Source organism: Montipora foliosa, chromosome 11 (assembly GCF_036669935.1).
Source record: "Montipora foliosa isolate CH-2021 chromosome 11, ASM3666993v2, whole genome shotgun sequence".
NCBI classification, from domain to species: Eukaryota; Metazoa; Cnidaria; class Anthozoa; order Scleractinia; family Acroporidae; genus Montipora; species Montipora foliosa.
Window position 1 is genome coordinate 23,745,424 of NC_090879.1, and position 23,586 is coordinate 23,769,009.

At 37.9% G+C, this 23,586-nt stretch overlaps 3 protein-coding genes across 3 annotated transcripts; 2 read left to right on the forward strand and 1 right to left on the reverse strand.

The window, feature by feature from the left end:
* The first annotated feature begins 16 nt into the window (after positions 1–16).
* LOC137976247 (tektin-2-like) lies at positions 17–3,669 on the forward strand. The gene is made up of 5 exons (XM_068823537.1): positions 17–530; positions 853–923; positions 1,412–1,778; positions 2,106–2,186; positions 2,772–3,669. Exons 1-5 carry the CDS (start codon positions 114–116, stop codon positions 3,228–3,230), a joined length of 1,395 nt encoding a protein of 464 aa, XP_068679638.1. The 5' UTR covers positions 17–113; the 3' UTR covers positions 3,231–3,669.
* LOC137976252 (putative transmembrane protein 244) lies at positions 3,367–9,559 on the reverse strand. The gene is made up of 6 exons (XM_068823547.1): positions 9,516–9,559; positions 9,342–9,427; positions 8,012–8,085; positions 7,124–7,249; positions 6,058–6,102; positions 3,367–4,900 (listed from the first exon to the last, which is right to left on the reverse strand). The coding sequence occupies exons 1-6, from the start codon at positions 9,531–9,533 to the stop codon at positions 4,794–4,796; spliced, it is 456 nt and encodes a 151-aa protein (XP_068679648.1). The 5' UTR covers positions 9,534–9,559; the 3' UTR covers positions 3,367–4,793.
* Positions 9,560–10,802: 1,243 nt separating this feature from the next.
* LOC137975834 (neurexin-3-like) lies at positions 10,803–21,418 on the forward strand. The gene is made up of 5 exons (XM_068823027.1): positions 10,803–11,443; positions 13,340–13,554; positions 14,667–14,888; positions 17,378–17,812; positions 19,914–21,418. Exons 1-5 carry the CDS (start codon positions 10,929–10,931, stop codon positions 20,201–20,203), a joined length of 1,677 nt encoding a protein of 558 aa, XP_068679128.1. The 5' UTR covers positions 10,803–10,928; the 3' UTR covers positions 20,204–21,418.
* The last annotated feature ends 2,168 nt before the right edge of the window (positions 21,419–23,586 follow it).

Below are 23,586 nucleotides of genomic sequence, written 5' to 3' on the forward strand. Positions count from 1 at the left end.
ATCGGTACAAAGACGCTGCCATAGTAACTGTACACACTTATTCATTCGTTTCTTGTCTTCCTCAAGGGTTTCTGTAAAAGTTTGTGGACGGGAAGCGACAAATTTCATAAAATATGGCTTTGACGGATCCTAAAATCCCTCCTCGATTTGCCACATCCGACTGGCACACCTCGAACACAGTTATACGAACGAACGCAGAGAGACAACGCGATGCATCGCATCGGGTTCGACAAGAAAGTCGCTTTCTTCGGAACGAGACAGATAACCACACTCGCTGGACCCAACACGACAGCAACACAAAGCTTGAAAAGAGAATACATGACATCAACAGCTGGAAGAAGAGCTTGGAAAGATGCCTTGCGGAAACAGACGCCGAAATTGCCTTATTGCAGCAAGAAAAAGAAAGAACTGAACGCGCTCTTGAAGCTAAAAAAGTTCCTCTAGACATCACCTTGGAATGTCTCATGTTGCGAGAAAATAGACAGAAAATTGATCTTGTCCGAGACGAAGTCGAAGCTCAACTTCACAGGGTAAGAGAATTGTAAATCCTTTTACTGGGAGTAGCCTCAATGTTGCTTGAATTTGATATTCTGCAAACAAATTTGAATCACCAAAATTCTCCTTCATTTATGAAAACGACCCAAGATTCTTCAATTTTCGTTTATTCATAGCAATTCAAAGTTTTAATACTGGAAAATCTTTGCTGCCCATGTTTTGAAGTTTTCAGTTCATCTTCAATATTACAAAAAGTAAACTGGGCAACAGATTTATAAATTAGACTCTCTGAGCATTAATAATTTACAGTTTTTGGGCCTTACTATAATAATTATAACATATCTTACCATATGTTAGGAAGTGGAAGTGATTGAAGGAGCCAAAGCCCTTTTGCAACAAAAAGTCAGTGAAGCCTTTGAGCAATTGTGGTAAGCACACAATAAGCAAAATAAACAATTCAATAAATTTAATTAATTGATAAAATATTCATTAAGAACTTTTTTGAATAAGAAAGATAAGAAGCTGAAAAAATAGTTTCCATGATTGTTATTGTTAATAATTAGTTACTTTTTGGTACTTATAGACATTAATTTTTATAGGATTTTTTTTTTTTGTTACAGAATTGTTGTGTTGATAATGTTCGAAGCACAATGCATTTTTGTTTCTTAGCTCTTGAAAAGTTTTAAGCAGTGTTTTATTGCATTTTTTTCTATAGTGAATACATAAGACACTTATTCATTAAATTAATTCTCTCAGAATTTTTATATTCTCAACTGACACTGATAATAAAACTCATGGTACAGATTATAATTATTTATCACCCGTTTCACTTAAAACTTTAAATCTGGATAAATATTGAAAATCAAGGTACTAGATTAATAATTATTGTGGAATTTCACTTCTTTACATTCATTAGTCTTTTGCAAGAAGCACGTCATCAGCTTCACCTTGACATAACAGACAAGCACACCACTCTGGAAGTGGATGGGGAATGCTATCGCCTAAACAACAACTCAGAAAACATTGGCTTTCATGCTCACCCTACACGCACAGTAAAGGGAAGTGTTACGCCCGAAACCTGGGATTCCTTCTCTAATTACAACAAGCTACGTGCTGAGGCAGAGATGAAAGCTTCCAAGCACCTAAGGGAAGCAATTTTTGCCACATTGCAGCAGACAGCTAATGATCTTGAGGCTCAGCGACAGGCAACTGAGTATGCATTCCGCAAGAGGATACACGAGACCAATCAGGCAAAGTCAGAACTGGACTGGCAGCAGCAAAATGTGAGCAAAAGATTGATTTAAAAATTAGATTGTGAAACAACATGTAAAGATCGAGTTTTGATTGTTTAGAATAATAGCATTCTCAGATATCCAGGAGAAAACAGTGGGGGTTAAACTTGGAGATGTTTAGCTTCCTTCAGTACCTTAGGCTAGACTATCCTATTGCCCCCAAAATCTACCTTTGCTGGGGTATGTGTACTAATGCCCTCCAGTAACTGAACCAATCATGAAACAACCCAGTCTTCATAAAGTGTGAATTTGGACTCTTATGACATAAAAGCTTCTCTCTGCAATATGTATTGTACTCTGATCATTTATTTTTTGTAGACAATGCAAGAAATCTCAACATTAGAAAATGACATCAGAGGAACAAAGGAAGCCATTGATGCTAAGAATGCTCCTATGATGGTATGAAAAAGAGGGCGAAAAAGTTAAAACTGATTTCTTTTTTAATCAGGAACATTGCTGCCAAGGACTCTACATTTGTACACCCGTCAAGGGTTGTACATGTGCATTCAGCATAGGAAATGAAGTCTGCAGTACAAAAAGGCATCCTATGTGACTTTTGCAAGGTTTTTGGTCATTTTGCAGAATTACGGCTTTCTACACTAAAATTGTGGGATGAACTGTTTCCCAAAAAATTTTTCTTTTTCTAAATTTAATTTCTTCCGCCACTGCCAGTTTTCTCTTTTCTCTCCATGCTCAAATAATACCGGTATCCCACGGCTATTGCACATTAATTTTTTGTGAATTTTGGCAGAAATTTCTTCAAAACAAAATGTGCCCTTGTAAGTATGTTTTGGCATGAAATCCTTTAAAGTTGTAAAATATTTTATTATTTAAATTTATTTTGCTTGTCTGGAACTAACTCTTTACCCTGTTGTAGTTTAGCAAATTACTTTTGTTTGCGTTATGTGCCCCTCTCACGATAGAAGAGCTTTTCAAGACTTTGAGTTGCTTAAAATAGTTAATGATATTTAACTTATTTTCAAGGTTGCCCAAACACGTCTGGAGAACAGAACTTACAGACCCAATGTTGAGCTGTGCCGTGATCAGCCACAATACCAAATGTGCCATGAAGTTGCCGAGATTGGTGGCTCCATTCGGGCACTGAATGAAAGGCTGAGAGAGGCAGAGAATGCTCTTCAGGCACTGCGAAGTAATCTAGAGAGGATAAATGAAGATCTTGCAATCAAGAACAACTCGCTGGCTTTGGACAACAGAAGCATGGAGGTGCGTCAGAAGATGAAAGAAGTCCCACATAGCATGATGCATACTGGGCATGTGTTCACCACCACCAAAAATTCATCTCATGTTCCTACTATGGAAAATGCACCTTTTACCGAAGGGCAAGGTAATGGTGTTCCTTTGCGACTCGCATCTCCAAGAGCTACTGAAAGCCGTAGTCCACCTATTACTGGGAGAAGAGTGACATCACCACTGGTTGATTGATTGACAAGCAAGTTTATTGAGCACTCAAACACTTTCTTTTCTTGTTTGAGCTTTAAAGCTGAGAAAAAAGGAGAGCTGTGATTGTTGCTAAATTTTGATTATGGCTAGTTTCTAAACAATGGATAACAACAGTTGCTATTGCAAGTCAATGTTTTAATAATGATTTTTCCATAAGTCAGATATCAACTCTGAAATAAGAATTAGAGATAACAGAAAGAATACAAAGAATGAAGTTCCACTGTTTTCATTTAAGCCCTTTTCAGTTTTACAAGATAAAACACATTGCTCAGATTTTATCAAAATGCGCTTGAATAATAATAAGTATCTCATTCATGTTACTGGTTACTACTTATTTATTATATATACAATAATTATTGTTACAACAATTAAGGTTGATGCTACTAATAAATCATTATGGGCTTTAAGTTCATAAATTACAGGAATGTGTGATGTCGTATCTTGTAATAACTTGTTTACCTTATACATGTAAAAAGCCCTTTTGTGATTCAACCTTTTTTTCTTTGTTATAATTTGTTTCTCAGCAAATTAGCATTATTCATTAATTGCTTGAGGTCTAATCAACCTCATTCAACCCAAGGGTAAATAAAGTAATATGTACAGTATGTGTATTAAGTTGCTTCTTATGAAAATATCATTACAATTTGCTGGTTCACGTGACTTTGTGCAACACCCTATAAACAATCTATAAAACACCTCTATAATTTCCCATGTATCTTCTGAGGCTCCAATATGCTTATTAGTGGCAACATAGTTGGAATACAAGAGGCCAAAGGAAGCCTATCTTCTCGCCACTTTTCTGGTCAAATGACCATGTCTCCCAGTCATGTTCCTTGTATTACACAAACTGAAATGCCAATTCTCGAACTTACCGGTAGTCACTGTCACATGGTTGTAGTATTCAAGATACTTCTCTTACTGAACAATGGAAAATAATTTTTATTTGCAAACATGGCATTACCAAAGGTGAAAGTACCACTTTATTTTTTTTCCCAGAACCCTCAATTAATTAATATGTAACTCCCAAGCATTAATGCCTGCTATTTTTAAGAAAAACACAGTTTCGGATTTCATGTTACAAAATTCCAACAGTACAAAAGTAAACTTTTAAGACTTAAGTAAAAAGTTTCTTTTTTTATCAATAAATACTTTCTTATTGTAATTAATCATCCATGGATATCAAGGAGCTCATGACAAGAGAATTCAGCAAGGAGTGGATGCGTGTTCCTAAGTCAAACCAGAGCTCATGGAAGTATTTAATAGTTTTCAAAAATCTCACTGATTAAAAATTTAAACTGATTATCTTACATGGGTCAGATAGAACCACTAAAAGTAGCAAAACTCAAAAAAAAGCAAGGGTCAGCGTAGCGGAACCTAAGCACACTACCTGAGTATGCATGCATGCAATTGTTCTAGAATCAGATGCTGGATTACATGCCATTTGTGGAAGGTAAGAATTCTCAGCACTTGTGCAAATGAGCCGTTAAGACCTGACCAACGATTAAATTATTAGTAATCTATAGTTGGCTCTCACGGTGTCGCATGTCATGTTATCTCGTTCTTCTCCGGACTGACTCTTGTTTCTTTGCTTTGGCTAAAACAGTTTCTGATCATCAGCTCACCAATGAAAGCCATAAAAAGCACAGATGACACTAAATTGACAAATAAGAAATAATATTTAAAACAAATGAGCTGATCATTCATAGAATTACTACAAAAAACTAGCTCACCAAAAAGTGCAAGCAATGTTATTTTTTGCCTTGATAAAGTGTACTAGTGTGATTTAAGGTTTGAATATAATCTTCTGGCAAAACTGTATATTTAATGAATGACATTGATAAATTTCTTTGTGGTAAGATACCATGGGTATTGCTCGAGAGAAAAACAGTATGCGGTTTTGAGGCAGATATCCTGAAAAGTGTGAAACCAATCTTGATTTTTCATGTCTACAAAAAAATCTCTTGAACCATGCACTGATTGAGAATGGTAGTCCTTCCTGCCCTCAATAAAGGATCCTGGTTGTCTACAATTTAAATGGCCTTTGAAGCAATTAATTTTATAATATGCAGGGGACAGCATGTCCAATGGGAACAAGTCGCACCATGTGACCCAGGTGACCTACTGTAGGTTCAAAGTCCTCCTGCAACAAGTAGAAGTTGTTCTGCAATGGGTAAACCTTGCCTCAGCTCCTTGGCTCTACTCATACTGTCAACACCCAAATGGTTTCACCATTTGCCTTGTTCCAGTTGGTATTCCCAACTCTGGCTGGGTTTATTTGTACATTTGGTGGAACAACACATCTGGTTGAAATTCTTCTCCTTTCCTGTCTTTCCACACAGTCTACTATTTGAACACACAGTGGAAGAGGATTGCTTTACTTTGTTAAAAAATTAACTATTATCCTTCGAAATCACACAGAAATATTGGCTGATACTTAGCCGACGAGGCCATATATAGGCCAAGTTGGCTACAAACGGGCAATATTCCGCAAGATTGAGCAGGATAATAATTATTATTGTTTTATTATTCAACACATTGACGACAAAGCACAATTTTCTCCATTTATTGGGGGGGGGGGGGGGGAAAGCTGGAAAAACTACCATTTTTCTCTGTGACACACAAAATTACGTATATTGCAGGATATAAGTTGAGTTACTCACGATGAATATTGAGCGCGCTATGACCATATTTGGACATAATTTGTCACAATGTGTTGAATAATATTTGTGATTCAACACCTTAAGTGCTTTACAAAAACATCAAGAAAGAATGAACAGCAAAGGGAATACAAAAACATTGCTGAACTTACAAAAGGCAATCCACCATTCCCAATTTGTTGGAAAAGCCTGCATTACTGAAATTAACAAAAAGTTAAACTGGTAAATTTCTTTAAACTAAGAGTGAAGATATTGTGTTGAAATTACACTCAAAGAAATAAATAAATAAGAGTAAAATAATGTACAACAAAAAAGCAGTTTCCTTTTGTTACATGAGGTTTGCAAGAGTTCAAAATGATGTTAAATAACAGCCACTCCCATGCATAAACAATATTGCAAGGAATTCTTTAATATTGCACAAAATAGCACGCAGTAGACCTTAGAATTAGTATTAGTATTAGCTGATCAATGTTGCTAGATGAAACAAAGCATGTAGAACCTGGGCTTATCAACATTGGTTATAGCGGGGAAGGGGATGGCTAACAATGTGCAATATTGAGGACGTAGTGCGCAAAATAACCCCTGTTTTTAATATATTCTCAACCCTTTTTGTCCAAGATTGTAGCATGCTCCATCTTCAAGGAACAAGACATGTTTTTTTCATAATTTACAGGTTATTATCTTGGCTTATAAGTTGCAGAAGTCCTGTACCGTGTAGGGCAAAAATTAAACCATTTAAGATAAATATAGCTAATAATGATTAAGAGTTCCTATGCAAGTGACCAAAGGAGTAGCCTCAGCTTTCAAGCAGGTTCATTTTTATTCAAACAAATTTCATATCTTCCCATCATGCTCCCAGGAAATCTATACAAGTAATATTAATTAATTAATTAATTAATTAATTAATTAATTAAAAGCAGAGACTAATTTAATAGCTTAAAATTTGACACCATTTTAACAAGGTTAAAAACAGCAGATCGAAATAATGTCACATTATAACCATAGATAGAAGCACATGACCTTTCTTTTCCTTAGAACAAAGCTGGGGATTTTTAAGGACACAAATTTTATGCCCAAATATGGACAAAAATAAGATTGAAGAAAATGCATGAGCTATGTTACATCCAAAATAATGAAATTTCTAAACTCAAAAAACCCCAGCTCTGAAACAGTTGAATGCTTCAAGGTCACAAGCTTCTGCTATAAGAGGAACATTACCTGCACAAGACACAGCAAGATGAAAGACTGCCACTGTAATGGCATAATCCCATATTTTCTTTCGAATAAAGATGATGTAAATAACAGTGGCAAGCATGTAAGTTAACAGCAAGGATAGCAGGTTTACTGGAGGGTAAAATTATAAACTATTATTAGAGTATAAAATTACCAATGTGTCAGTAAATAAATCTACCCATATTTATACAGGGCTCATTCAAAAGAATGGCAAATACAGTGTATCACATCGGGCTAAAAAAATTACTACTTGGCGAATTTTTTTTACTAAATATCCAGTTACTAAAATAATGATGTCAAAAATAATATTGATGACCCAAACATGCATTTCCAATCACATCCACAAAGTCTCAGATAAAAGTTTTGCCCAGGTAATATCATGTTGGCCGTGACTCACTGCCATTCAGGGCAAATTTTGAGACATCAAAAAATTGTGAGTATTAGCATAGACTACACAAATAGATAGTCAATGACAATGCAGTAAAGCAGAAAACAACTTAAGTTATTTCTTCCACAAGACTCCCCAACCACAAGTAGCTTGATACTTGAGGTGGGTTGACAACTATCATGTCACTCGTCATAACAATAAAAGAACAAGGGAGATGTTACATCAAAAGCTAAAAACTGGTGTTAACAAAATAAATCAGATAAGCAGTTGCACTATGATACCCCGGTATGATACCAACAAATATTTTAAATAGATACTCTTATTCTACCAGTCTGGATTGTGTTTGTTAGTTTTCTACAATATACTTTGAAAGGTGCTCTTGCTGCAAAAACCAGCCTTTTAATTATTGATTTTGATTGATTTGATTTGAAGTGTTCTCCCCTAGTACTAAATAACTTTCAGAAATGTGGTCCATTGAAACTTACCTAAATTTTTACTGTCCTTGACATCGCAGCAGTTTTGGAAATCAAAGGGAGTCTTGCCATCAAAATCATTTAATCTGTTTGGTAAAAATAACAACAAAGGTCATCTCGAGTAAAATAATATTTAAAAAATTTTATCTTACTCTTCATGAAGAGCAGCCAAACCCCACTACCTAGATGCAGGTCCTCAGTAATATTAATGTTAATACTTATTGTTGCTTAAAATTATACAATCCCAATGGGATATTCCACTTGGAATTATCCGAAACCCCAAGCCCCCCCCCCCCCCCCCCCCCCATCTTCCTTCATGGGTGAGGTCTAACAGAATTCGACTTACAGGAGTCTTTTTTCAAAAGCACCAACAAAGAAGTGAAGGGGTAAGAAAGGCTTTTCAAAAGGATTCCAATACAAATCCAAGTAGTAGGAAATTCTTAAGCCCAGTTCAAACGTCGAACTTATTGGGTCGACCCAAATAGTAAAGTAAACAGGGTTGATTCAAACATCGACCTTAATTTGTCGAACTTATTTATACTAATCACGATGTACAATGCTTTTTTGAAAGAAGGGAATTGTGGAATGCCAAAATAAATTATACAAATACAATTGTGTTTTATTCAGCACAAGAGAAATTAGACGTTTGAATTGACGTCGCTCAACCCATGTAGACCACTCAACCTTAATTCTTGGGTCAACCCAAATTAGATCATGTTGAATTTAATTGATTCAAACGTCGATCTTTTCATGTACTTTATTAAACGATTTGGTTTGTTACATTTGAGTACATGAAAAGCTCAAAGTTTGAACTGGGCCTTTACTCATTGATACCCTGGGGTCGGATCTCACATGGATGGAACATCCCAATTTTTTTCACAATATTGAATGCACCATGGATGCAAGAACATTGTTTATTATCGATCGTTTTTTTTTTTTTGGTTCCCATTAATGTGTTAAGTCGGGGCCGCAGTCAAAACGAGGAAAATTAAATTGTGCTTGCCCAGCCTAGGTAATTATAAATAAACTGCGATTATGACAAACGCATGTTACTGAAAAAATATTCCGAACTTCTATACACAAGTTTAAATTGCGGAAGTCTCATATACTCGGCTGTCAAAGAACAACTTTTGTGTGTCAATTTAATTAACACGACCTGTACGCTTTCCATCACAAAAACAATTAAAGCATAATTTATATGATCATCCCGAGAATAAATTTAAAACCAGGTAAGAGGACTTGAATATGAGATTTAAACTTGTCCTAACGCAAATATAAGCTTTAAGATAAGCTTAGATCTGTGTAGAACTTAAGCTTATGATATAAGCATTGTAATACTCACTGAAAAGCTCCCCATAGCAACGATGCTACCATGTAGTATATGAGGAAAAACAGTGGAATTGCGACACAGAGATTGCAGCAGATAACCTGAAAATGTCACCAAAGATTTAATAAGTGAGCTCCTTGCGCTAGATAGCTTGAAATGTTTAGTCTGCTATAGAACAGCTGATCTTACACGAGTGTCCTCCGCCATGTTTTAGTGTGCGTGCGAAGAACTGTGGGAAGGAATGCCACATGTGGAGTTTTTTTTTTTTTGTTTTTTTGTCTCATCTATAATTCAAACTCACATTTTTTTCCAGATCAAGCTTTGAGACCTTTGAGCTACACCAAATTTTTTCCTTATAAAAGAGAAATGCTGACAGCTATTTGCTGAATGCTTAATTCACCTATATTTTTTGCACATGTAAAGTTAGGAAGAAGAAACAATAACTTCTATGAATTGACCCTATGGCCATTTGAAAGCCGGAGAAAATTTGTAAATTTCTCAATAGTATTCGACTCATTTACTCCCATTGACGACCAAATTATTTTTCCTATCTTGATTAATTAATGGACTGCTACCACAATGGGATACTGACAATGAACACACACAAAACCAGAACAGAGAGGACTTTAGTACCGTGAATTATCATATAGTTGAAAAGGTCCTTTATACAAAGCATTAGTATTTGATCTCTCAATTCGACGGGGGAAGACAGTGCTTTGGCAGAGTAGTATGCTTTTAATGTGCTTCTGATTTAATTTAATCTTCAAGTTTAGTTGAAAGCTTCAAAACTTGACTTTAGTTTTCCCATTTTCCCGCAGTTAGCCATGCAACTTTACGTATACGCTTCGAAAAAGTTAAGGGGCATGTGTCAAACACAAATAGAAATCATTTTCTTGAACGTTTCATATTAAAGTTCCCGTTATGTTTTTTTTTTGTTTTGTTTTGTTTTTTTTTGTTTACAATTATTTTCATTTTGCGTTGACTGTGTTGTGATTTAGTTCTGGCCATTTTAACTTTTCACACAGTCGGTTAGAATTGACTTAAATTTTATCTCATTTCGGCATTGATACTGGTTTATATTTTGATAATGAAGACAAAGAGGCCGGCACGAAAACTGTTCATCCCATATACGCCCATGAAAAGAATTCAAAATTAAACTGAACAATGAAAGTAGTAAACACGAACTCTGCTTGGGCCTCGCGAGTTGACCTTTCGCAAGAGAACAAATCGTCAAGATTTGCAGCAAACTCTTTGTGACCGGGGGCACGTTGTAGTAAAAGTGACGCAATCTAGAGCCCTGGGTACTCAATGAATGTATTCTACAACTGTCGACTCACTGAACCCATCTCTCACCGCAACCTTGGACAGATAAGTAATACTCTTGGATAACATCGCTTTCTTAACCAATCAGAAGAAAGATAAACGAGGCCGGCTCGCAGTGACGCATTGCCGCCTTGAAGGATCGGTTTGGTTAACTTGGCCTTTTATTCATGTGGAATTGAGTGAGTTTTTCCCAAGGTCTGGTGAAAGGCACCGTGTATTTCTTCCCGTTCAGAGCTGTTCAACTAAAATGGGACCTCCCTTTAGTGGGACTTAAGTGAAATGCTAACTGCGGTGGTAATTGTCCAACTCAGTTTCTTGGCCGGATCTCTGGCAGGAACGGGGCTTCGTTTCTCAAAAGATCCAACAGCGTTTGCTGTTTTCAGAAGATGGAACGCGAAAACCAATGGCACGTTAAAGTTTCACTTTAGAACACACAGCGAAAATGGATTGTTACTTTACCAGGACGATCGTGGCCAGTGTCAATATATTTATCTCTCCTTGGCCGATGGAAGACTCAGAATGCGACTGAAAATGGGCAACTGCGAATACACACAAACTCTCTTAGTTGGTCATAAGCTCGCTGACGGAAAGTGGCACAAAGTCACAGTTCAAAGGAATTATAGCACGACCAAATTGACCTTGGATGGGGAGATTGAGAACATCACCCAGTATATTGGTTCAGGAAGATATCTTGGCGTTGAAAGTGATTTGCGTGTCGGTGGCGTTCCGTGGTACACACCGTTCAACGACTTTTCGTTTCCTGCTATAGTTTATGAAAGTACTAATTTCAACAGGTAAGAATTCGGCGTTGCAACCCACGCATTAAAAGTTTTTTTTTTTCTGTGTGTGCGTGTAACTCTCGTGGATGTCTTGATTTTCGGTTCTCGATCAGTGGTGGCAGTTGCGCTTTAAAAATCTTCCTCGGTTCTCTTTCCTTTCGTTGTTTGACCATTATTTAGATAAATACGACAATTGTTTCAATCGAGCGCTAAGAATAAATTACCGTTTTTCAAATAACAGCTGCAAGACAACATTCTGGAACTGAAAATGCAGTTAAATCAATTATTTTTTAGTTTTCATTCTTCCCATTCATCCTCCACCGTTAGTTAATCTCAATGATGGTTTTATTATCACCAAACTACGTGCCAAATTCACTTCGTTTCAGTCTCGGCAAGCAAGCCTGACTTTGGCGCTACTATTCGCCTTTTGGAGTAGAATTCAACATTTTGGCCTCTCAGAAAGAGATAATAGATTTATTCTGCAGGAAAATACACATAAATTATTTATTTTTGGAAAGGAAATCCAGCCTTCTGTATTAATAATACATTGATCTACTATGAGGCTTGCCCGTTGAATAAAATTAGCTGACTATAGCGAGATGATCGCTGCAAATAAGGGATGAAACACTCAAAATAACATTTTATTATTGTTATTGTCATTATTATTAGTAGTATTATTATTATTGTTACTATTGTTACGGTTATTTTTATTTATTATCATTATTTGCTATTAATATTATTTTGATAAATTGTATTGCTTCTGTTGTAAATCGGGTCCCTTGTTTTCGATACTACTGAGGCTTTGTATAGCTGCGTTTGGATCCTTTGAACTAAAGCCTCTCTTTCAAAGAGAGGCCAACTTGATCGATTCATTTGGACTCGTTTTGAAAAAGAGGCTTAAGTCATATCGTTATTGAGGTTCAGTTTGATAGTCAAATATTGGTGGGAGGTTTAAGGAGACTTATGTTTGAATTCTTCTGCTTAAAGTGGTACTATGATCAAAAAATCATTTCCTTTTTTTCTTCAGATTTTGAAAGCGTGTTCGGTTAACAACTAACTGGCAAAATTTTGAGCTTTGAGTTTTATCCAGAGGCTGTTTATTTTGAGTGTAAGTTTTGGATTTCCTGGTCCGCCATTACTCACGTTCAAAACTGGCCGATTGGACATCAGAGGGTTGGATCTAAAGAAAATGACGTCATTTACTCACTAGCTTAAAATTTCAGCGTGTAAACGCAATTTATTATATATGCAAAACACGGGTTGAAAAGTCTGAAAGCCCGAAACTCCCGTGCTGCATATTAATTAGGCCGCGTACACACGCATTGCATTCTTAAACTAGTGCGTGTTTGACGTCATTTTGTCCTCGACCCAGCTCTCTCAAGATTTTAAAGTTAGTAATGGCGGACCAATAACTAAGAAAATTCCAGTTAAAATAAACAGGTGTCTTTTTAAAATCAGAACTTAAAACTTGGGTGAGTTAGTGTTTAGTTAACATAGTTTTGAAATCCAAAGGAAAAACTTTTTTTTTTTTGATCGTAGTACCACTTTAAGGATTCATCGAAAAAATAAGATACAAAGTCATTTTACCGTCGGGAGTCTTGTCTAATGGAAAACATGCCTCAAATCAACTGTTATAATCAAAACTTCGCCACAAAACGAAATTCTGCTCACCTTTAGTCAGAGGCCCAGAATGGAACAGATCATAAAACAAAGGGTTTTTATACTCCTACAATTTTTGGACGAATGAAAAAATAAAACCGCTGTTTAAAAGCTTTCGTTAAGTGAGGTGTCTCCAGAGCGTATCTCTATTGAACGAAACATTTTGACCCAGCCACGTTTTGGTAATAAGGATGAGAAGTGAACTCGAAAACGCTGTCTTTGACGAAGTACATTTTTGCTACTTTTATTTAGATTTGTGGGCTGTATCAGTGGCATTATGTATAACAATGGGCGAGGACCTTTGCGGGAAGCAGTCCTTTTGAACACTTCCGGAACAGATCCAGATTGCCTGGACCCTTGCTCTCAAAGTGATCATTGCATGAATGGAGGCATTTGTCGCGATACTGTCAGCGAAGTCTGGTGCGACTGCAAGGGAACTGGGTATGAAGGACCCAACTGCACTGAAGGTAGGTACCAGTCTACTAGCTGTAGAGTTCGTAACCATTTTTTTTTTTCTCATTGCGCGAGCGGGCGGAATTCTGCGTTGTGAATCCTACAATCTGATTGGCCCTGGGAGCGGGCAGAAGTTTTTGTTTCGTTTCAGAAACGAAACGTATCTATTTTGATTGACTTCAGGGTGAACTATTTACACAGTGAGGTAGAGTGGCCAATCAAAACAGAGTTTGTAATTGAAAATCGAAATATCTATGAGTTGTAAGAACAAACTTGTGAACACGTGAACTTGAAGTATCGCAAATCATAATGCTGACAAACACAAAAGCGAAGGAAATGGGTCACAAATATCTGAATGATTCTGGGTTCGATTAAAGCGATCTATTGTTGACAAATCCAAAGCTATCTCTCTGCGTGTTAATGAGTAATGTAAACAATCTTTGCATTGTTGAGTAGTAGTAATATATTGGGTTAACCAGGAACCAGTTATTTTAAAGCTAGTACCGGTAACTGCCTAGTTTTTATGTAACACAAGCAATGGAAGATTCACGCAAAACGGAATTTAAAATCTAATGCAGTAGCATTTGAAGGTAAAATTGGTATTTCAGTGTATACTTTATGCTTCGATGTAATGCGCAAATAAACAAGTAACTGTTGTTCTCTTTAATGGTTAATATTCCTTGACAGGCTTCTCACCGTTCAGATTTCTGGAGAGTTTCAATAGACGAAGCGAAGTAAATATAACAGACCGTGTGGCCCACGCTACAGTCTTTTATCTTTTCTCCTGCCCTTACCATTCCGGAAACGAAACATCTTTTCTTTTCTTGAAATAATTTCTTGTTCTACTCTCTTATCGATACCAAATTGATCCAAAATGGACTCATTTCCTGGGATTAGATTTGATTTGCAGACTCCAAAATAGGTGGGGCAGTTGTGCTAGGCTCCATCTGACATTAGCTTGATCCGAACCTTAAATGAAGCGGTAATTGTCGCTTACTTTAAGTCAATTTTTCCGCGTCAGCTAGCCGCGTGGTCCAGTTCAGAAAACTAGATTTCTATTTGGAACATTAAATAAAAGTCCAATTTACTTGTTGTAAATGCAACGTTTTTTATACACTTTTTGCAGAGTCTGCGTCAGTTTGGTTAAACGGAACAGGTTATATCGTTTTTCACATGGATCAAGCGGAAGAGAAATCACATTCCAACCTAAGTTATGTAGCGTTTGGCTTACGAACTATCAAAACTCAGAATGGAATTATTTTGAGTCTTCAGTCGCGGTCCGTCAGTGATTTTCTACTCATAGAAATGGTCAATGGAAAGATGCGGGTAGAAATTGATTTAGGTCAAGGTAAGTACAGAATTTGATACTTAAACCTCCGCGACGTAATAATCCAGCAACGTTGGCCATATACTGCTATCATGGATATCGAGATAAGGATTTCTCTCTGCAAAATATCGATACTCGCTAAATATATCGATTATTTAATTACATGCCTTTCGAGACAGCTAAAAATGAAGGCGGATTCATTTGAGCCGTTTCTGCCAAGAGCTTATCAATAGAAGTGAACAACTTGTACCCCCACTAGAGAATTCGTTTTCTAAGACCTGTTTTGTCCCCTCGATTAATGGCTTCAGTGCTTTTTCTCGCTTAATTTATGCGTATGTGAGGTAGATGGAAAAACTGTGCCTTGATTGGCTAAATCCTGGTTTTCACTAGCGACGCTCAAGGGCAAGCACAAGCATAAATAGCTTATATATACTAGTGAAAACGAAAAATCAACCACGGAATCCGCCATTTTGTACAAATGCTCAGACGCAAGGAAATCTGGAACAAGTGCTTTGGTAGACCGAATCGGTTATTCCTATGGGAATAAAACGTTTTGTTCCAGGTATTTCCATATCATTTAAACATGAATGCTACATTATCAAACAAATACAATACACAAAGAATCGTAATCCCGGGAGATTTGAATTGGGTACAACATTGAGTCAGCCAATTAGGTATATTGGCCAGACGAAGCCAATTTCTTTGTGCTTATGCTGTGTTTCGTTTTCACACGACGCAAGTGAACGCAAGCACAAGGCTAAAGCCTGATTTTTGCTAGCGACGCAAGCACAACGCAAGCACAAGCAGCTTATGCCAGTGAAAACGAACGCATCAAAATCGGCCACAGCATCCGCCATTTTGTTCAAATGCTCAGACGCAGGGAATCTGGAACGAGTGCTTTTAATTGGCCAGACGCAACAAATTTCCTTGTGCTTGTGCTGCGTTTCGTTTTCACACGACGCGAGCGAACGCAAGTATAAACGCAAGCACAAGGAAAAGGAAAAATTTTGTTTTTTGTGCTTGTGCTTGTGCTTATGCTTGTATCAACCCCGTTTTCACGGTGAAATGAGTGCTCTTATGATTGCTCTTGTGAGTGTGTCGCTATTGAAAACCAGGCTTAAAAGGTTAAAGCTAGAGAGTCGCTGTCGCTGTCGCCATGTCGCTACGGCTTAGCGATCAGATAGCCAGGCTACTAAGGCATGTCGCTACGTCGTTAAAGGGCATCGCAACCCAAGCTCCCGCCTAATAATCTATACTGTCTACAATGGTAATTCAAGGTCATTAATGTAGCTTGTCTACATTATTAATCAAAGAGTGAGAGGACTGTTGCTTGAAGCCAGAGTGAAATGCTGGATCGAGGAGAAAACGACGTCAAAGACTCCGCTTGTTCAAGAATGGAATGCGTGCGTTCGCTTATCGAAGGACGAGGACGACCAAGAGGACGAGTTTTCCGTACTGAGCATGCGCGTAAGGTTTGGAGGTCGAAGTGCGGAACAGAACGGAAAACTCGTATTCGTAGTCGCGTCCTCCGATCTAAAGGTCCCTAATTACCTGATGTGGCAACATCACAGTAAAACACGAATAATACACGTCAAAAACATTCTTTAAAGAAAGATGTTGAACAATCGTATCTAACATGGAAATGCTATATGCTCTAATATAGTAGAACTTCTAATTCGTAGAGCATTTCTGGCTTACCTTTAAACGCAAATAACACAAAACCGAACAACGCAGAACCAAAATTATGTCTGTTGATATGGTATGGTATACTTCATTTAAATCCAAAAGACACGCTAGCCCCAACAACATTAAGGACGGTGCCTACTAATTCAAAGATATTTTTGCGCGGTTTACTGACTATGCGGGAAAAGCAGATATTAACAAGTGTTATTGAAATCCAAAAAGAAAATTGGGGGTAACCACGCATTCTTCGAAGATAATTAATCAACAATATTTGTAAAAAGCTTTAAAATACAAAGCAATGTATGGCGTTCTTTTCCAAATTCAAGCGTAATTATCTCTGAAAAATGCGTGGTTACCCCCAATTTTCTTTTTGGATACCAAGAACACTTGCTAAGTTCTGCTTTCTCCACATAGTTTTGAACCGCGCAAAAATATCCCTGTATTAATAAGCACTGCTGATAGGAAATCCGAGTATCTCGAGATGCGCAGAACGTATGCGCAATAACAATAGTATTCACCGTCCTTAAACGTGGTTTCTATGCAGGGCACGTCTTTCCAAATATATCGTATAAAAATGTAGGTTTATACATGTAAATATGTGTATATTAAAAAAGCGACTACAAGATAACATATATGGATAAAACTACTTGCATCTGCTTAAAGAAGCTAAGTCTAAAAATTCTACAAGCAAGAGTAAAGCTAATGGTAAGGAAGTTAATTTTTAATTTTAACCCTTAAAAAGCCCGGCCTATACTATACTACCTAAAATGGCAGCCATTCGATCTTGAGGCGCAAGACTAAATGAATGAATGTAATCCATTCCCCAGGGGGGTTCGTCCTGCAATCTGGGGTTCATGTTAACGACGGACAGTGGTACTTGGTGGAGTTTAGAAGAAGCGGCCGATCGGTCATATTGAATATCGATGGGAGAATTTCCGACGACGGATATTTAACGGGCAAATCTTTTCAACTAAATGTTGCGGATTCCGATCCTAAGTTGTACCTGGGCGGCGGACCAAGGAATGTCTTCGGAAAATCGCAATCAAAATTGAACTTAACTGGGCAGATAAGGGAGCTTTACTTCAGGAATATGAAGATTTTGGACTACGTCGTTCCTGTGGTAGCAGACAAGCGATTTGAAATATTTGGCACTGTGATCGATGGGTCAGAGATACCCGAGACAAGTGGGTCGGGATGCGATCCATTCAGTGATGATGAAGAGTTGGATTGTGTGGAATTTAAAACAAATGAGAGACCTACAGGTAAGTCGCAAAAGTACGCATGCGCATTCCTGATTATCTAAAGCATGCAGCGAGTGTGTAACTGAGAACCAGTGAAATAAAACGATACCGCTCTCCCCTATCAAGACTTCTCGCGAGTTCTTGGAAAAGAAAAGGCTTGGAAAGGGCGTTGGCCAATAGCTTTTACTTTAACTTAAGGTAAAATGTGCAACTGGATAAAGAAAATCAAGGTCTTGTTCTAAAAGGATGAAACATCCATGGTTGGTTAAAGTTTTGTGTTCTTATTGAGAAAAAAAAATGCGTTTTCCTTTGATTTACTTGATCACATTTCCAATCGGCATAAAAGGTGAAAACCTTAAAAACATCGGTAGCGACAATTAACAAAAGCTGTCTTCTTTAACTTATACGAACGGATAAGTCTACATTTGAAGGAAAGGTGTGTTTTAACCGAAAATGGTCGTAAGAGTGTTCTGTTGGCAATTTCAAATGCTTCAACCTTTAAGTGCCTATGACCCCAACACACTTTTCCACTTTATTTATTCTTCGAAATCGTCCCGAATACATCGTCGTGTTGTTTTTTGGAACCTTTTTATTAGAATTTCACTTTTTTGGCTTTGAAAGACGGGAAAAGCGGTCATACTTTGATCTATCACCTAGCAATGAAGGGGAATGGGCTCGATACCGGGTTAACGTCACAAATTATATTCAAAGAACTGGAGCGTTTTTCAATTGAGTGTCGAAAGTAATTAGCGAATTGCTTTGGTTTATGATTTCTTCACTCATTGATTGGTTCAAAGTTCTCGCGCCATTTTTTCAACCAATCAGAAGTGAAACAAAAACCAATCGTGGCTCGCGCGTGCACATGTTCCCGCCTTTTGTGTCGGCTACGTGCAATTACTTCGAGTTTTGATTGGTTTACCGGATTGTCTCCGTCCTTTTTGATCGGCCAAAGTAATTACTTTGGATTTGGTTTTACGATACTCATTTGAAAAACCGCTCTATTCTCTATTTTCGCAAAATACAGTTCATTTTTGGGAGTTATTTGCATTTAAAGAACCCTCCAAAAAGTATTGCATTAAGGAAATGGGAAAATAGTAAATGCAAAGCAATCTGTGACGTCAACCTGGTATCGAACCCATTCCCCTCCATTGCTCGGTTATTGATCAAAGTATGACTACTTTTCCCATATTTCAAAGCCAAAAAAAAAGGTGAAATTTCAATTAAAAGGTTCTAAAAACAACATGATTTATTTGGGATGATTTCGGGGAATAAATAAAATGGAAAAGTGTGTTGAAGTCATAGGCCTTTAATCTTTCACTCCCATTATCTGAAAGTTCATTCCTAACTACTTCTAAAGATTCCTTCGTTGGCTGGTCGTGACAATTTAATATTACATCAGGATCATACCCTTAAGTTGATAATAATCTTCATTCTCAATACTTGTCTACCTGACCGTGAATGTATTAAAATTGAGAGGTGAATTTACCTACTGATCGATCCTGGGCCGGAGTCAAAGGGTAACACACAATCCCTTGACAGAAGGATAACTTCAATGACACAACCTTGCATGCGGCGAGAGCTACTGAAATTTAAATTGACCAATCCGAATTCAGCGAGCGGTAAAACCTGTGCTATCCGATGACACGTCACTTGCTCGCAATTAAAGGGCCAGAAAACTATTTAAAATATTTTGTGGCAACTTTTTTGTCAACAAACTTTGCCGCCAAAACTGAGTTGCCAGCAAGCGGCGGTTCGAACGTCAGCTGTTGTGCTTTGGCTGTTATTTGTGCTTTTTCTAACTAATTTAAGACGTAGTCAGTCTTACACAAGTATTTTCGAATAAAGTGTAAGAAGACGTCAAAACTGTAATGATGATGTATTTATTTGTGTTAAATAAAAGACTTTGATGGCGTCTCGTCCGACAGGGTAGATCGACAACAACGTCTTTTACGCACAGAAATGCACTGTTTCCAGTGAAAGGGCAAAGGATTGACAGGATAGCACAGTTTTGACTTCCGCGCCCACTGGGGGCGCGGGTTCCGTATGCACGGAAGAAGCATTGAAATGCAGAAGGAGACGAGTTAAGGAATAAACTGAATCTTTTTCTTATTTTCTTTCTAAGATGAAATAATATCATCGTCGTCAACGTCGGAGCCAACCTCGGCCCCAGGCCCTGATCCTGCTGATACACAATCCCACAGCTCATTGCCTCAAGTGGTTCCATTTTGGATCATATCCGTGCTGGTTGTGGCTTCAGTGATTGCTATTGTACTAACCATATTTTTCTTGTATCGCTGGAACTCTCGATACAGTGGCTCGTTTAAACCTGAGCCTTCGTCATCTAGTACAGAATTACCAAAGCTGAACTCGAAACCTCGAATATATGTTTCAGCGCATGAAGAGAAGGCTTAAGAGTACTTTCCTGTACGAAACTCGCTTAGCATATATATCCCCATTGTAACGAAAGAGGACGTGGCTGGACCAGGGTGGTGGAATACAAATTCCTTCATTGGTTGGGTAGATGCTGAGAACTTTATAGAACGCTAAATGTGGGAAAGCTTTCAAGACAGACAGACTCCATCCGAGAAATTATCTCTCAGTAAGTTAGAAACTGCTTGTACTGAACAAGGAGGGTTAATCATCAGTGCATTTATCAAAGAGGAAAGTTTGTGTCGTGTCTGGATCAAGAAAAGAAAAGAATTAGTATTAACAAAGTGAACCTCTGGCGCCAAGATCGAAAGTTTTACGCCAATGATATAATGCCGCTCTGTGTGCAATTCAATGCATCGTACATAAGGGCAGGGACTAAGATTTTAATCTGATGACGTCATAAGGAGTGGAATCACAAGCACGATACTACAAGAAGCCTCGTTCACTTGGGAAAATCATTTTGGACTGCGAAGATAGCAGCTTCGTTTTACGGAAAACGAAATGATCAGTCTAGATTGCAGTTTACTAACCATAAGTTTTTTACAAGAGCGTTTGTTAGTTCAGTTGAATATAAAGCACGATTTAATTTGAAGTAAGAGATAAAATGTAATACCTCTAGCCAAAATAATGAAATCTGACTAATAAGATCCCGGTCATTTAAAAAAAACAACAACTGAGAACTATAACAGAAATTTTTGGCATGATACTCACCCTTAACAAGGTTTGTGTACGAAAAATGCAATTTTCAAGGAAGAGTAACGAAACGAGAGTTAGAAAAAAACCATTGATATCGCATGCAATTGAGGAATGGATAGAAATAGCAAACAAGAGTATTTGGCGACTCCTTGAATCCAAAAAATCAACCACTTTTCCCACTACTGGACAAAAGTCATTTTTCACTCTTACAGAAAGACAAGATCGCCGCGAGGTACACAGCTTTGTTAATTTTGTTTCTCTCATCTTGCTTTTGAAATATCCAAATTAAAGTAAGACTTTGCGTCACACTGAGATCAAATTCAATACCGTGAAAGCTCACTTTTTGATGTAATACCATCAAAGATAGCCAGTGTTTGTCAGTAATGATCCATTACATTGATTTTACGATTTTTTTTGTCCGGGATGAAAGTAGTCGTTAAGTGATTGAACCATCGCTGGATAATTTTCAAGTGACTTTTTACTTGACTGGTTTTAACAATAAAATGAGTATTTGCATTGTGTAGCTGAGTTCAGTTTATTTGAGTTTCACACACACCCCCATCCGCAAGGTGGCTAGGGAACCCGAAAAGAGCAAGCTCCGACAAAAATGGGAACATCTTGCCCCACTTTTTGCGAATGCAATGGTGCAAAGGTCCTTTAATGTGCAACAGAATTTCGTTTGGCAAAAGTTGTGATGTGGGGCTAACAGTTCAATTTTAGCCCTAATCCGAGAGTACTTGAAATTCCAACCGGTAATAGATGTCATTACAAAGACAGATCTTTTAGTTTTTATTATCGTTGCTATTACTACTGCGAAAACCACCGATCTGTGGAATGGGCCCGAATTATTGAGTGACTGCCTCGCCCACTTCAGTTAAATATTTTGATGACTGAAATGCCTTTCTCACGGTATGAGCAATAGCCAGCTTTCCCCGTCAAGGTGTACCGGATCAACCACAACAATAGAAAGATGTATGGGTCCGCAAATGATCCCCAAACTGTACCGCACTGAAATGATACCAGGGGCCCGTTTCTCGACAGTCCCGAAAACTTTTCGGGCCCGAAAGCCATCTGTGAAATTGCCAACCGCTTGTTTTGGAAAGCCGATCTTTTAACATGTTTTCAAGGTAACAAAAAGAAAAATAACTGTGAAGTTTGACGAATTAAATGCTCTCCGTTCTTGAGTTACAAAGGGAATTGTGACACCCGAAAATGGCCCGTAAATAAGTTTCGGGACTTTTGAGAAACTGCCCCCGGGACCGCATATGATCCCCATGTTGAACCGCAAATGATCCCGGAACGCAAATGATCCCCATTTTGGACCGCAAATGATCCCGAAAAAAGTAAGGAATGGCAAGGAGCGTGGAATGGTCTGGATAGAGAATTAATGTGAAGAGCGCTTATTTATATTAAAATCGCTTTAAATCATGGCTAACACAGGTTTCTGCCTCATTATAGTTTTTCAGAAGGACTGAATTTTGTTTCTTACCACACTGTTATAAATTTGCCACAGTCTCTTTCGATCTCCCTGGAAAAATCAGGTCTGCCAGCGGCCTCGATTCAGGGACATTTCGTTTTTGCATGTGTTAAAAACTCAAATGTAACCGGTGCCAGTCACGTGTGACCGGTAACTGCAAAAACCACGAAACGAAAACAAACAGTTGGGATATTCGAACAACTCTGGCAAACACACGCAGGGTTCGAGAAACGAGCCCCTGGTCACAATCAGTTTAGAATTGCGTCCAAGATAGTTTTTGATGATTGTATCCGATAATGATAACAGCGTGGTAAGAAACAAAATTCAGTCTTTCTGGAATACTATAATGAGGCAAAAACCTGTGTCAGCCATGTTTTTCTGAGGTGATTTTAATGAAAATAAGCGTTCTTTGCATTAATTCTCTATCCAGACCATTCCACGCTCCATGCCATTCCTTACTTTTTTTTTTCGGGATCATTTGCGGTCCAAAATGGGAATCACTTGCGTTCCGGGATCATTTGCGGACCCGTACAAAGATACGTTTTCAAAATCATGAGTACCGGGTAGGAAATGGATAAAATTGTTCTTGTCTAGTACAAGAAAGATTCCCTAGCCTCTCAATAATTTGAACTATTTACAAGCAAAAGCGGGCGGAGCAGTGACTCAGTAATTCGGGCCCATTCTACAGATCGGTGGTTTTCGTAGTAAACTCATTAATAATTCATGAGCGAAACAGCCTATCAGGAAACCGATAAAATGTCATGTGAATGAGCCTTAAAAAAATGACAAGACACTTGTCATTAGAATCTTTTGTATAAAGCATACTAATAACGCAATGGTCTCCCCTCACAACTGAATCTTTGTTCGGACTCCAGAGGAACACGCTCATTGTGGATTTTGAAGCCCTTCAATAAACTCGCAAATTGTCTCATAAAAATTCTTTGACTTCGGCAATTTAAAGGCCTGGCCAAACGCTCGCAACATTTCAAAGCATCATCTTGCAACACTGTTGGGCGCAACATGTTCCGTACGTTTGGCCACCCTGTTGCTATATGTTGCAACATGTTGGATGATGTTGGATCAAATTTGAAAACGGTCAAATTCAGTTTCGTGCAACATTTTGGATGTTGCATGATGTTTTACTCGTTTGGCCACGTTCACGCAACATTTTTGCACCGGTGCATGCGCGCTA